The sequence below is a fragment of the Lissotriton vulgaris genome, chromosome 12, assembly GCF_964263255.1.
Source record: "Lissotriton vulgaris chromosome 12, aLisVul1.2, whole genome shotgun sequence".
In the NCBI taxonomy this organism is placed as follows: domain Eukaryota; kingdom Metazoa; phylum Chordata; class Amphibia; order Caudata; family Salamandridae; genus Lissotriton; species Lissotriton vulgaris.
Window position 1 is genome coordinate 726,004,762 of NC_141700.1, and position 12,867 is coordinate 726,017,628.

The 12,867-nt window shown below is 45.9% G+C and overlaps 1 protein-coding gene across 1 annotated transcript in view; it reads right to left on the bottom strand.

The window, feature by feature from the left end:
• Positions 1 to 212: 212 nt before the first annotated feature.
• LOC147678390 (beta-galactoside alpha-2,6-sialyltransferase 1-like) overlaps positions 213 to 12,867 on the bottom strand; it is a 110,255-nt gene continuing 97,600 nt past the window's right edge. The window contains exon 6 of the mRNA XM_086945985.1: positions 213 to 4,613. Within this exon, the coding sequence (XP_086802111.1) occupies positions 4,357 to 4,613 (257 nt within the window). The 3' untranslated portion in view covers positions 213 to 4,356. The remainder of the gene's footprint in view (positions 4,614 to 12,867) is intronic.

Consider the following 12,867-nt stretch of genomic DNA (forward strand, 5'->3'; position numbering starts at 1 on the left):
CCCTTCCTCGATCTATCTATCACCCTCCCTCTATCTGTCTATCGCACCACCACAGCATCACTCAGGGGCACCACAACATCACTATGTGCTACTACAGCATCACTGAACGCCACAGCATCACTCGTCGCCACCACTACATCACTCAGCACCACCACAGCATCAATCTGTGCAACCATTCAACAACAACTGGTTCAAATATGTTCTTTCGATGTTTCAAGCTTTATTACAAATGTCACAAAAAAATGTTAATATTTCACTTCTGTTCCTGGATTTTCGTCACAATAAAATACACTGAACATAATCTTCACAAAAGTTATTTACAAAAGTTTAAGCTATTGCTATTATAAATTACAATAACTTTTATGTAAGTATTAATTATTTAAAAAAAATTAAAAGCCATTGTTATTTGTAATATCAATACATCTATGTCACGTAAATACAAAACATGTTGCATTACAAATGCTATAGGTGTCACATTTGCAAAAGTTAAAAGTATTGGCATTGTAAATGACAAAGCTATTAATTTCGCTATTTTTGTAACCAAAACATAAATAAAAAAATTGTCATTTACAATACCAATAGCTCAAACTTTCTAATGCGAGACCTATTGCATTGCAAATGCTTGTTTGAAGGGATGTCACATATCTCAAACATGCACAATACATTCAAATCAATAAGGTGGCTGTAAACTTGATGAAATGATACAGGGCTTCTATTTATCTTGTGGATTAATCACAGTTTCTCTTACTTTACATGTAAAATCCTTGAGATTTGATGTTATTTTTAACACTTTTTCCCCCAAAGAATGATAGTTGCCCCCCTCCCCCTCCCCCCAGAGGGGCATTGATGAATAGTGATGACTAGGCCCAGACTAGACCGTGTCTCTGCCCCTAGGCCATGTGCAATACCCTGTTGTGTGACGAGCTCACGGTGTGCTGCTGCTCCGGGAAGAACGACGTGGGATTCCTGTGCTCCGCCTGCACTTTGATAGCGCTTGTCACTCTGTGTGGGCTGTGTTGTGGGGAAAAGGACTTGAATTGCACCAGGCGCCGAGGGACTGCGAGGACCAGCAGGCTCTTTGCTTCACAGCTGCTGCCTCTTCCCTCGGCGCTCCCGCCCGCCCGCCTGAAGTGATTTAATCTCGATCTATATCCGCGACGCGGGACGCGCGCGGGACAAAGCCCGGGGCGAAGCCCGGGCAAAGGGCGGGCCCTCTACGGCCCTCATAGGCTGGATAAGGACGGGACGGGCCACCCCCTTTGGCTGCCACACGGAAGGCATATTAGTATGAAGGCCCAGACCCCCTTTTAGCGATTAGCCTTCATATTAGTGGACTTTCTAGTATATCGCTGCTCCATATCCCCCTAACACCATGACCTCCAAGGGGGAACATCTAACTAGCGTAGCAGGTACTGGGCAAACGTTCTCCCTGTTAGATGATTTAAACCTGCTTTGCAATACCAACTATGTCACACTGGAAACTCCCCCTCCGCCAACAAGCGCTAGTATACTACCAGCCAAGGCTACACTTTTAGACCCCCCACCTTATTTAACAATACCTGCAACCCAAAAAATCAAATAATTGAACCCCCTCAGGTCGCATCTACCAAAAGGAAATATAATGGTGCCAACCAAGGAGGAAGCGACCCCAAAACCCAAAAACTGTGCTCAAGCCCATCCACTGCTAATTCCTCAATGATTTACTCAGAGGTCATAACACCTCCTCCCCACTTGAAAATACTACCCCTTATCCAACAACTGCTTAGCTCCATGATAGCTCCGCTGATAGAAAAAATTAACATGTTAGGGATAGGCTCTCTGGATTAGAGAAAGCCATCAAGTCAAACCCGCTAATCGACAAACGCGGTGACATATCCAATCGCCCCAAGTCACCTCTTACCCACCAAGGCTCTAACCACTTGTGCAGGATAAAAGGCCTCAAATACAACTTGCTGGCCTCAGTGCACCAGGGCAAAAAATAGCTAAACCCCCCGCTAAAGTCTTCACTTCCCAGCTAACCGCACCCAGTGTAGGTTACAACAAAGTTAATTCTATCCATTTACCACCGGAAGCGGCCCCATACGTGTGCATTCTTGCAGGTGTACCTGCTCTCCCCCCGGGAAAAACTGAGAGGCAACACGATCTACTTAACACCTTCGCTGCTAGGTGTTTTCCCCTCCGGTGCTGGACTATGCCCATTTTCATTGTTTCATGACGAGCTCAGCTCGTCATCAGCACAGCTCAACCGTGCATCATGACGAGCTGAGCTCGTCATCAGCATGGAAAGGGTTAATAAAACCAAATTCTGGCTGTCAAAAAATAGGCCACTGCCTCGTAATTTATACGGAGCAATAAGGAGTGTCAGAAGGGTGGGCTGGTTGGGCTCCCTTCCCAAAGATATTGCCGGGGACCTGATACTTGTGAGATTTAGAGACAGTAATATTGTCCCTTACCTAAAAACATGGCCACCTCAAGTAAGAGATGGCCCAATATCCCTATGGGACTTACATGATTTTTATCCCAAAAACTTCTGTTCTCCTACTCTTCACAAGCCATACCCCATTTGGCAGGACTCACAAAATGCATTATGATTTCCTTTTTTTTGAACTCCTATTAACTCTGATATTGTCTCAACCCTGGAGTGGAAATGAATTCTTATGATTGGGACCGCACCTAAATGTATCTGGGTTTTTTTAAGTGTTTTTTTATAATTCGCACTGTAAATTGTATGTTTTATGAACTTTTATGGTTTTGTATCACTAAAAACCGAATAAAGTATTAAGAAGATACTAAGGGGCTCATTAGGATTGCGGTTTTTCCGCATCCTCGGGGTCGGCGGAAGCCACCGCCGGCCCAGAGGATGCGGAAAAACCGCAGCGGACTGACCAAAGACCCACCGCCACATTAGGATGGCTGGTGGGTCCTGGTTGCCGTCCGCAGCTTTTCCGCCGCGGCTGGCTTACAACCGCGGTGGAAAAGCTGTAATCTGGTGACGGTGTCTCTCAGACACCGTCAGGCAGATTAGGATGGGATGTAAAACATGCTTTTCCGCGGCGGCTTTTCCGCCGTGGAAAAGCATGTGTAACTTCACTGCGGGGGCCCGTTGCGGGCCCCCTAGGTGAAGGGGTGGTGGGGGGTGCACATGGGGGGTACCTATGGTAACCCCCTGCATTTGTATGCAGAAAGCGGCAGGCACCGCGAGGTGCCTGCCTCTTTCTGCATGCAAATGCAATGACTGCATTTTTAACATTGCCGCGGGTGCAGCCTGAAGCCGCACCCGCCGCAATGTTAAAAATAGAGGATGTGACCGCCAGGGTGGCGGTCACATCCTAATCGCACAGGAGGGGACTCCGCAGCCCATGCGGACGTCCCCTCCTCCTCAGTGATCGCGGACGGACGCAAGTCCGTCCGCGATCATAATCGGCCCCTAAGTGTGACGAGCTCAAATGCAGGAAATATGATGCTTCTCTCCCCCCAGACCCTCCTCTTAACGGCCGCAACTGGACAGATCGTTACCCAGGACGTGTAAGCACCGGAGGGTCGAAATGTGTATTTTAATGGCCACAACTGCAACAGCGAGTCGGGCCACCTCATCATGCCTTTTGGCTGTTACGGGCACGGACATAAAAGCCCACTTTTATTTTTTTTAATGATCGCCTCACCAGTCTTTAGACTGCCCATCTGCTCAAACCTGAGTGAAGTTGGCCTGTCTCAGATGATACTGCACATAGACAGCTCCGATAATCCCCGGAGACCTAAAGGTAAGATGCCATCTCAGACTCCCTTTAAGTTTGATATTCACTCACTGAGTGAGTCATTTGGCTCTCAGTTCATTTGACCGGCACTGTCTAAGTCCTCTGGTGCAACATACTCCAGTCCAGGTGACAGTCATAGCACCTCTTCTGGAAGTCCTCAAGGCGCTGCACTGGGTTTCTTGGTGTCCTACTGTTTCTGGGTCCCTTTGCAAGAGTCCTTGAGGTGTTGCATAGATTCCTCAGAGTCCATTGTTTCTGGCACTCCTAGAGGCCCTCAAGGTGCTACAGTAGGTTCCTCAGAGTCCATTGTTTCTGGTTCCCCTTCTAGAAGGCCTCAAGGTCCTGCAGTCGGTTCCTCAGAGTCCATTGTTTCTGGCTCCCTTTCTGGTAGCCCTCAAGGCACTGCAATTGGTTTGGCGCAAAAGTGTTTCTGGGTCCCCTTGAAGAGAGGCCTCAAGGTGCTACAGAATCTCTTGTTCCTGACTTCCTTTCTGGAAGTCCACAAGATTCTAAAGCGGGTTACCTGAGATCCCATTGTTTCGGGCTCCCTTGGTGAGAGTCCTACAGGCCCTGTGTCAGGTGTCTCAAAGCTCCACTTGTCCTAGCCACTGGCCCGGGAGCAGTTCAGGGTGCGGAAGCCAGGAATAGTCACCTTGCCATGTAGGATGATGTCCAGATCAGAGCCCTGGTTCAGGCGTTTCACCAGATTCTTCTCAAACAGCAGTGGATGGTAGGCACCCAAGGTGCAGGCCGCATCATGGAACCTCTCGTAGTAGTGACAGAGATCCATCTGACGCCGTGAAGGTATGTACTCGTACACATGCACCACATCACAAAGGGAGAGCATCAGGAAAATTCCTGAAAAAAGAGAGAGCGCTTTTAGAGATGTGCATAGAGTATGTTATAGCATGCACAATTTGTCCTTTGAGGAAAAGAATCATAGAGCATCTAAGGGTAATTCAGAATGAAGACATGAACTATGCAATTTTGAAACACATACACACTCAGCACATGACCAATTGGCGAAACATCAGATACTTGGGCATTGCTACAGTCCCAAAGAATGAAAGAAGAGGCAATTGAACACTCAAACTGAGAAGTCTTGAATCACGACTGATCATCAGCTTCAAAACAAAGACTCTGCATGGCCTGAACGGGGATGAAGAGCTATACATTCATTTATAACAAGGATCAACAGAGGTGAAACAAAACGAAAGATACTAATTGCTTGAGCACTGAGCTCTGTAATAGTCATGGAGATGATTGGATGGGGTACAATCAACTGAGTACATACTAGAATATAGACTACTATAGAACAAGCTACAGACAATAAAACAGACTGTGAAAATTGAACACGGCAATATCTGTATGAATAATGTGGCTCATTCTAATGAGATGAAGCATCATTACATGAACATCCAACGAGCAACATACAGAAAAGGTGGGTCCCGTTGGGAACTCACAGATCTAGCAGCACTATGCCAAGATAATCAATATAAAGTGTAACCTAGACAACACACATCATGACAATCTGCATCCACTTAAAGGGTGATCATACAAAATAAACTCACTAAGAGAGACTGATAACAATCCAAAATGGATTGAACTTATAGTATGTGCAGTACAACATGTATCAATCCCCATAACATACCGTTTACAGAATAACCAGAAACGAACTGTGGTAACAAAGCACTACAAGTCCCATAATGCCTCATAACGGGATAATATGGCTGAACTATAAAAAGATGAAACAGAGGATGGACAAGACCATGAACAAGACCATTTCTTGGTCGAAACTTGTAGGTGGTGGTGGTGGTGATAATTGTGCCTTAATAAATCCTAATTAAGGAACGAAGACTTGAGGAGTGCAGTGTTTTTCTTGATGAAATATTGTTTGCGAGGGTAAGTCCGACCTCAACATCTGGCACCTGCTGTGCGACAGTGCGCGCTGAATTTGGACTGTTTGTTGGGAAAAATACAAAATAAAAATATGTATGTGTAAATATATATATATATATATGTATATATATATATATATATATATATATATATATATATATATATATATATATACACATAATTTTAAACTTTTCAGAAACATTCAGTCAGTGGATGATGTCATCAGGGATGTCATCAGTGATGTCACTTCAGATGTCTTCAGTAAAGTCATTAGTGATGTCAATGACCATGTCATGAGTGATGTAATATGTGACATCATCAGCAGTGCATTGCAGGGGCACAAATTATAGTTAGCTCAGCTAACTATAATGGCTGAATTTCTCTGTTTTTGTATGATTGAAATGTCAGATTAACTATAACGTCCCTGAAACCTGTGGTTTTTTTCAGTAAATATCTAAGGTTTTTTAACCCTTTCTGTGGGTCAGACGGCCGGGAGCCATCCGACGTCATGGGTGGTGTGTGGGTGGGACAGCTCTCGGCTGTCCTAGCACCCACCCACAGTGGAAGCGCTTCCCCCGTGGGTTGCCCCTAAAGCTGTCCCCACCGGGGAAGTCAGGGATGCCCTTCCTTCCCCTCCCTCCCGCCCCCTCCCTCCACTTCATCTAAGGACGTCAGCGCTCGAGGAGAGCTGGTGTCATTAGAGGATACTGGATGCACTGTAAGCCATTTGCTTCCAGTGCATCCAGGGAAGAGGAGGTGTGTTTCTCCTCGAGGAGGGTGGGGGTACTTTTTAAAAGGAATAGGAGGAAAGGAAGGATTTTCCTTTCCTCCAATGTCTTTTAAATAAGCATTCCTGCTGCACGATCGCGCCTGGGCGCGATCGTGCAGAAGGAATGCCTTTTTTTTAAAGAGACATTTTGTTTCGGAGAGCAGCCCCTTGGGCAAGGGTCCCTCCCCTTGGGGAAACAATGTTTCTACTTTGTTCTGTCCCCCTTAGGGGGGGCGGCAGATTGGCCACAAATTTTATTATTTAAATGTATAGGTGCCCACTGGTCCACCAGGGATTTTTTTTTTAAATGGCCATTTTGTTTTAGAGAGTGGCCCCTTGGGGGAAAAATGTTTTTACTTTGTTCTGCCCTCTTGGGGGGGGGGGGGGGGCAGATCGACGTAAAATAAAATGAAAATGTAAATGTATATGTGCCGACTAGGCCACCAGGGATTTTTTAAATATTTTTAAATGGCCATTTTGTTTTGGGGAGCTGCCCCTTGGGCAAAATTTATTTATTTTGTTCAGATTGGCCACACATGTAATTATGTATAAGTATAGGTGCCCACTGGGCCACCAGGGATCTTTTTGTATGCCCTTTTTGTGTTTTGGGGAGCGGCCCCTTAGGCAAGGGTTGCTCCCCTATTTGGGGGCAATATGTTTTGGCTGTGTCTGCCCCCTAGGGGGCGGATCGCACCATTATTTTAAAATTAAAGTGGCCCACTAGACCACCAGGGATACATTTATGGGGGTGGCCCCTTTGGCATCGGTCACTCCCCTTGGGGGCATTATTTTTGGGAGTCTGCCCCTGGGGGGGCAGATCTCACCATATTTATTTATTTATTTAGTTGCCCACAAGACCACCAGGGATTATTTTGTGGGGAGTGGCCCCTTGGGCAAGGGTCACTCCCCCTTGGGGGCAATGTTTTTGGCTGTCTGCGTCCCCCTAGGGGGGCAGATCTCACAATTTTTTTTAATGTACTTGTCCACTACATTTTTGGTGAGTGGCCTCTTGGTCAAGGGTCGCCCCCCATTGGGGGCAATGTTTTTGGCTCTCTGTTCTCTCCCTATGGCAGAGGTCTTCAAACTTTTTGATGCAGAGACCCCCTTGTAAAACCTTTTTAATCTTAAGGACCCCTTCCAACAAAAGTTTCTAGAAACTGGTACTCCTCAACATCAACAACTATCTACAACCATAAATGCGCCTGTTAGACCTCATCACATCCATCCATCCATCCATCCATCCATCATTCATCCACCCACACTTTCACACATCCATCCATCCATCCTTCATCCATACATCCACCCTTTCATTCTTCCATCCATACATCCATCTTTCATCCATCCACCCTTTCATCCATACATCCATCCTTCATTCACCCACCATTTCATCCATTCATCCACCAATAATTCATCCACCCACCTTTTCACACATCCATCCATCATGATCCATGCAACCTTTTATCCATCCATACATCCATCCTTCATCCATCTACCGTTTCATCCTTCCTTCCATCCATACATACATCCTTCATCTATCCAACCTTTTATCCATCCATACATCCATCATTCATCCATCTACGGTTTCATCCACCCTTTCATCCATCCCTCCTTCATCCATCCACCCTTTCATCCATCCATCCATCCACTCATCATTCATCCACCCACTTTTTCCACACATCCATCAATCATTCATCCATGCAACTTTTTATCCATCCATACATCCATCCTTCATCCATCTACCGTTTCATCCTTCCTTCCATCCATCCATCCTTCATCAATCCACCTTTTCATCCATTCATCCTTTATCCATCCACCCTTTCATCCATCCATCCATCCATTCACCCTTCATTCATCCACCCACCTTTTCACACATCCATCCATCCATCATGATCCATGCAACCTTTTATCCATCCATACAGCCATCCTTCATCCATCCACCCTTTCATCCATTCATCCACCCACCTTTTCTGTGCCTCTCTCATGGGGGAGGAGTGTGGGGGTGGGGGCAGTATCTCTCTGCGTCTTCTTCCTCTCTCATGGGAGGGCATCTCTGTGCCTCCCTGCTGGGGGTGGGGTGGGGCGGACAGGCTGTAAAAACATCTCACCTGAAGAACAGACTCTCAGGCACATTTCTCCCGCACAGGCGCCAAGTATGAGGGTTTGTGCTTTACAGCCTCCTCCCCCAGCCACCCTCCTCTGACCCCATCCCTTGCCCTCCTCGTGTATGTGAGCCGGGCTTAAACACCTTCAGGGACACACACAAAGCCGCACCCGAGTACTTCACAGGTCTTTAAAAGACCTTTTACTTGTTAATGAGGCTTTGTTGTTTTTCACCCCTCGGTGTGAATTAGGCCTCTGCCGTGACCACCCTCAATCAGCCCGATGCCACTAATGCAAACTGACAATCTGCGACCCCTTTCCAGGACTCCACGACCCCCCTGGGGGTCGCGCCCCACAGATTGAAGACCCCTGCCCTATGGGGACAGATCTCACCATTTTTTATTTAGTGATCCAGTAGACCAACAGGGATTAATTTGTGGGGAGTTGCCCCTTTGGCAAGGGTTCCTCCCCTTTGGGAGCATTAATTTGGCCGTTTCTGCCCCCCTGGGGGCAGATCGGCAATTTCTTTTTTTATATGGCCACTAGGCCACCAGGGTTTTTTTCCGGTATGTTGGGGTGCGGCCCCTTGGGCAAGGGTCGCTCCTCTTTTTAGCAGAATGTTTGGGGCCATTTCTGCCCTCTTTGGGTGGCAGATCAGCAGTATGTTTTTATGCCCATCTGCCCCCAGAAGCCACTAGACACCAGGGTTTTTTAAATGTTGGTGCTAGGGAGTAGCCTCTTGGGCACGGGTTGCTCCCCTTTTACGGGGGTGAATATTTCATTTATATTATTAGGCCCTCCGGGGAACATCCTTTACGACCTGGATGTTACCCCGCAGTACCGTTACAATGCGTATTTTAGAACGCAAGTCGTAACCACGACTTGCGCTGGAGGGCGATAAAGGACAAGGAATAGTAGATTTACTAATCCAACACCATCCCTACTGTACGTAGGCTGGTGTTGGAATAGTAAATTAAACTATTCCTAAGTCCGCACCCCTACAGCACAAGTCGTGGTAACGACTGGCGTTGTAAAATACGCGTTGTAACGGTGCGCGTGGTAATACCACACGTCGTAACAACGTACATCCGGCCCTCCTACCCCTTAGCTTGGCTGGTGGATTGCATGTGGACTGGTGCATTTTTTGCATATGTGATTGTTATGCTTTTATTCCTCCTTTTTATTCAAGTGTAAAGCTTTTGATTCCTGTTTGCGGTTTCGGCAGTGGCTGTTCTGCAGTTTTGCGTATTTGCATTTATTTGGTAAGAAAAACATTTTTGTTGTATTTACTCCAAATTAGATATATTGGTATCATAATAGCAGCAGTATTTTTAGATAGTGTTTTGTGCATGAAATTCTTTGTGATGTGTTTTGCATTGTCTTTTGTGTAATTTTCTCTTTTTTTCTTTTTTAGTGATACTTTTGGTCCTTACTGTGTCTGTGCAGAGTAGGTGGTGGTGAGTCTAGCTGCTTCTGGCAAGTGAGTGGTATAGTGTTGGAGTATAAAGGTCTTGGTGATAAAGCTACATTTTGTTTACAAAGGGTTTGTTGTTTTTGACTTGTTTGATAAGTTACCTGTATTAGTAAGCATTATGGCTAGCTGTAGAATGACTGTTCAGCAGGTGGTTGGTCTGCTTCTTGAATCATCCTCTGAGCAGGATTATGAGACTGACAGTGCATCTGAGGGAGAGTAGGGAGGGGAAGATTCAGGTATTGAGGTTTCTCTCCACGTGGAATCATCGGATGATGAAGCTACTCTCAGTGTGGATGAAGCTACTCTCAGTGCGGATGAAGTGCCTGTTTAAGAGGAGGACACTGATGTGCTGATGGTGCAAAAGGCATCTGGATTGCAGCCTTAGGCTGCTAGGCTTCCTACTGGAAGTGCTGGACTCTGGGTTGATCCAAACATGGTACAGCCGATACAGCCTGCATTTAGTGGTGATGCAGGGTGTAAAGTGGATAGTGATTTTTTTTGCCTATACAGTTTTTTCAGTTGTTTATGAATTATGTATTTTTGGGTGAGATTGTTTAGCAGACTAATTTGTATGCTGAACAGGTTTTTGATGGACAACAGCGCAAGACCTAGGCCCTGCTCTAGAGCTACCGGTGGACTCCCACAAATCTGGATGAGATGAAGAAGTTTTGGGGTTTGACTTCTTTGATAGGCTTGATAAGGAAGCCGTCCCTGGCTTCATATTGGTCTACCAGTCCCTTGATGGCAACTGCCATATTTCCTGCAATTATGAGTTGTGATCAGTATTTACTTTTGCTTCGGATGCTGCATTTTGTTGATAATGCTTTGGCGTTGCCACGAGATAACTCTGACTGTGACCGTCTTTTTAAATTCAGCCTGTTCTTGATCACTTTGTAGATCGATTTTCAGAGATCTATACTCCAGAGAAAGTAATAGCTATTGATTAATCTTTGGTCCTGTTCAAAGGTTGTTTGGTTTTTAGACAGTACATTCCTAGCAAGAGGTCATGTTATGGAATTAAGCTGTATATGTTGTCTGAGAGTAGGATAGGATATGTCTTTAATTTCCGGGTGTACACTGGTAGGGATTCAAAAATTGACCCCCCTGATTGTCCGTCCACTTTTGGAGTTTCAGAGAAAATTGTGTGGGAACTTGCTAGAGGACTTTTTAACAAAGGTCACCATTTGTAACTAGATAACTTCTACACTGCTGTGCAATTGTTTAAGGAATTGTTCAAAGTGGACACTTTGCTTGTGGCACAATCTGCTCTAACCGTAAAGGTTATCCAAAAGAGCTTGTTTGCAAAAAGCTTCAGAGGGGACAGTGCAGTTCTTTGCGTAGTGATGATCTACTAGCTGTGAAATTTGAGGACAGAAGGGATGTGTACATGCTGACTTCAAACCGTGAGAGTAATTCACCTGTGACTGTTTAAGGGTCAGATTGCTGAAGTGCACAACTCTGTGTGCATTTTAGACTACAATAAGCACATGGGTAGCGTTGATAGATTAGATCAGAAGTTGGAACCTTAAACTGCTATTCGTAAGGCTTACATTTGGTATAAGAAGTTGGCCATCCATCTCTTCAATTTAGCCACTTTCAATGCTTTTGTTGTGTGCAAGGAGTGTTCTCATGCGTCAAAGTTGACTTTTGTTCAGTTTCAGGAGTCTGTGATAGGCAGCCTTGTTGTTGTGGAACAGGCAAATGTTCCTAGAGTTGGAGTGGTGGAGGATGTGGCTAGATTGAAAGATTGCCACTTTCCTGATTTAATTCCTCCCACGCCCAAAAAAAACAATCCCTGTAAGAGATGTAGAGTCTGCTTGCTAAGAGGTGTGCGGAAGGAGAGTTGAATGCACTGTGCCAATTGTCCTTCTAATCCTAGGCTGTGTGTGACCACATGTTTCAGATTGTATCATACTCAAGAGTTTTTGGGAGCAACCATGAGTCTAATAGTGTACTGCCTGATCTGTATGGTTTTATATAGTTGTTTAGTTTAAAGTTTGGCAATAGAATGATGTCTTTAGTTACTGCTGTTGTTTATGCAGTTATAGTTTTGTATTTAGTTGCAATTGGTGTGTGTTTTCTTTCTTGTTTAAAAAAACTTTATGACGGGATGCATGGACTGGCTCTTAGCTGGCGATGTGCGTGGACTGGCACTTGGCTGGTAGTGAGTAGACTGGCACTTGGCTGGCGGTGTGCGTTGATTGGTGCTTGGCTGGCGGTGTACATGAATTGGTGCTTGGCTGGCGGTGTGCGTGGACTGGATCTTGGTTTGCGGTATGTGTGGATTGGCGCTTGGCTGGTGGTGTTCATGGACTGGCACTTGGCTGGCGGTGTGCGTGGATTGGCACTTGGCTGGTGGTGTGCGTGGACTGGCGCTTGGCTGGCGGTGTGAGTGGACTGGTGCTCGGCTGGTGGTGTGCGTGGACTGGTGCTTGGCTGGCTGTGTGCGTGGGCTGGCCCTTGGCTTACGGTGTGCGTGGACGGGTGCGTGGCTGGCAGTGTGAGAGTGGTGACTTGCTGCTTGTCACTATGCACACTGCTAGCTAAACGCAACTCCATGCAATCCGTGAGCTGGTGTGGTTGCTGTGTCAGGAATATGGGCATGTGAAAGTGATGGGCCCTTGAATGGTGCTGTCAGCTGGTGTGAGTGTTGTAATGTGATGGACCCGTGGCTGGCGGTGTGAATGGTTTTGTATGCGTCACACGTATGAAAGGTGTATGAATGGCCTGTAAAGCGGTTGGTGCCTTGTCGTGGCTTTACAGCTCATGAGCTGTGAGACAATGGTTCAGTTTCTCGTCCTTTCAATTATTAACAGTGCATTTAATTTTTGTAAAATCTCTGGTTAATACTACTTTAAATATTGAATCAT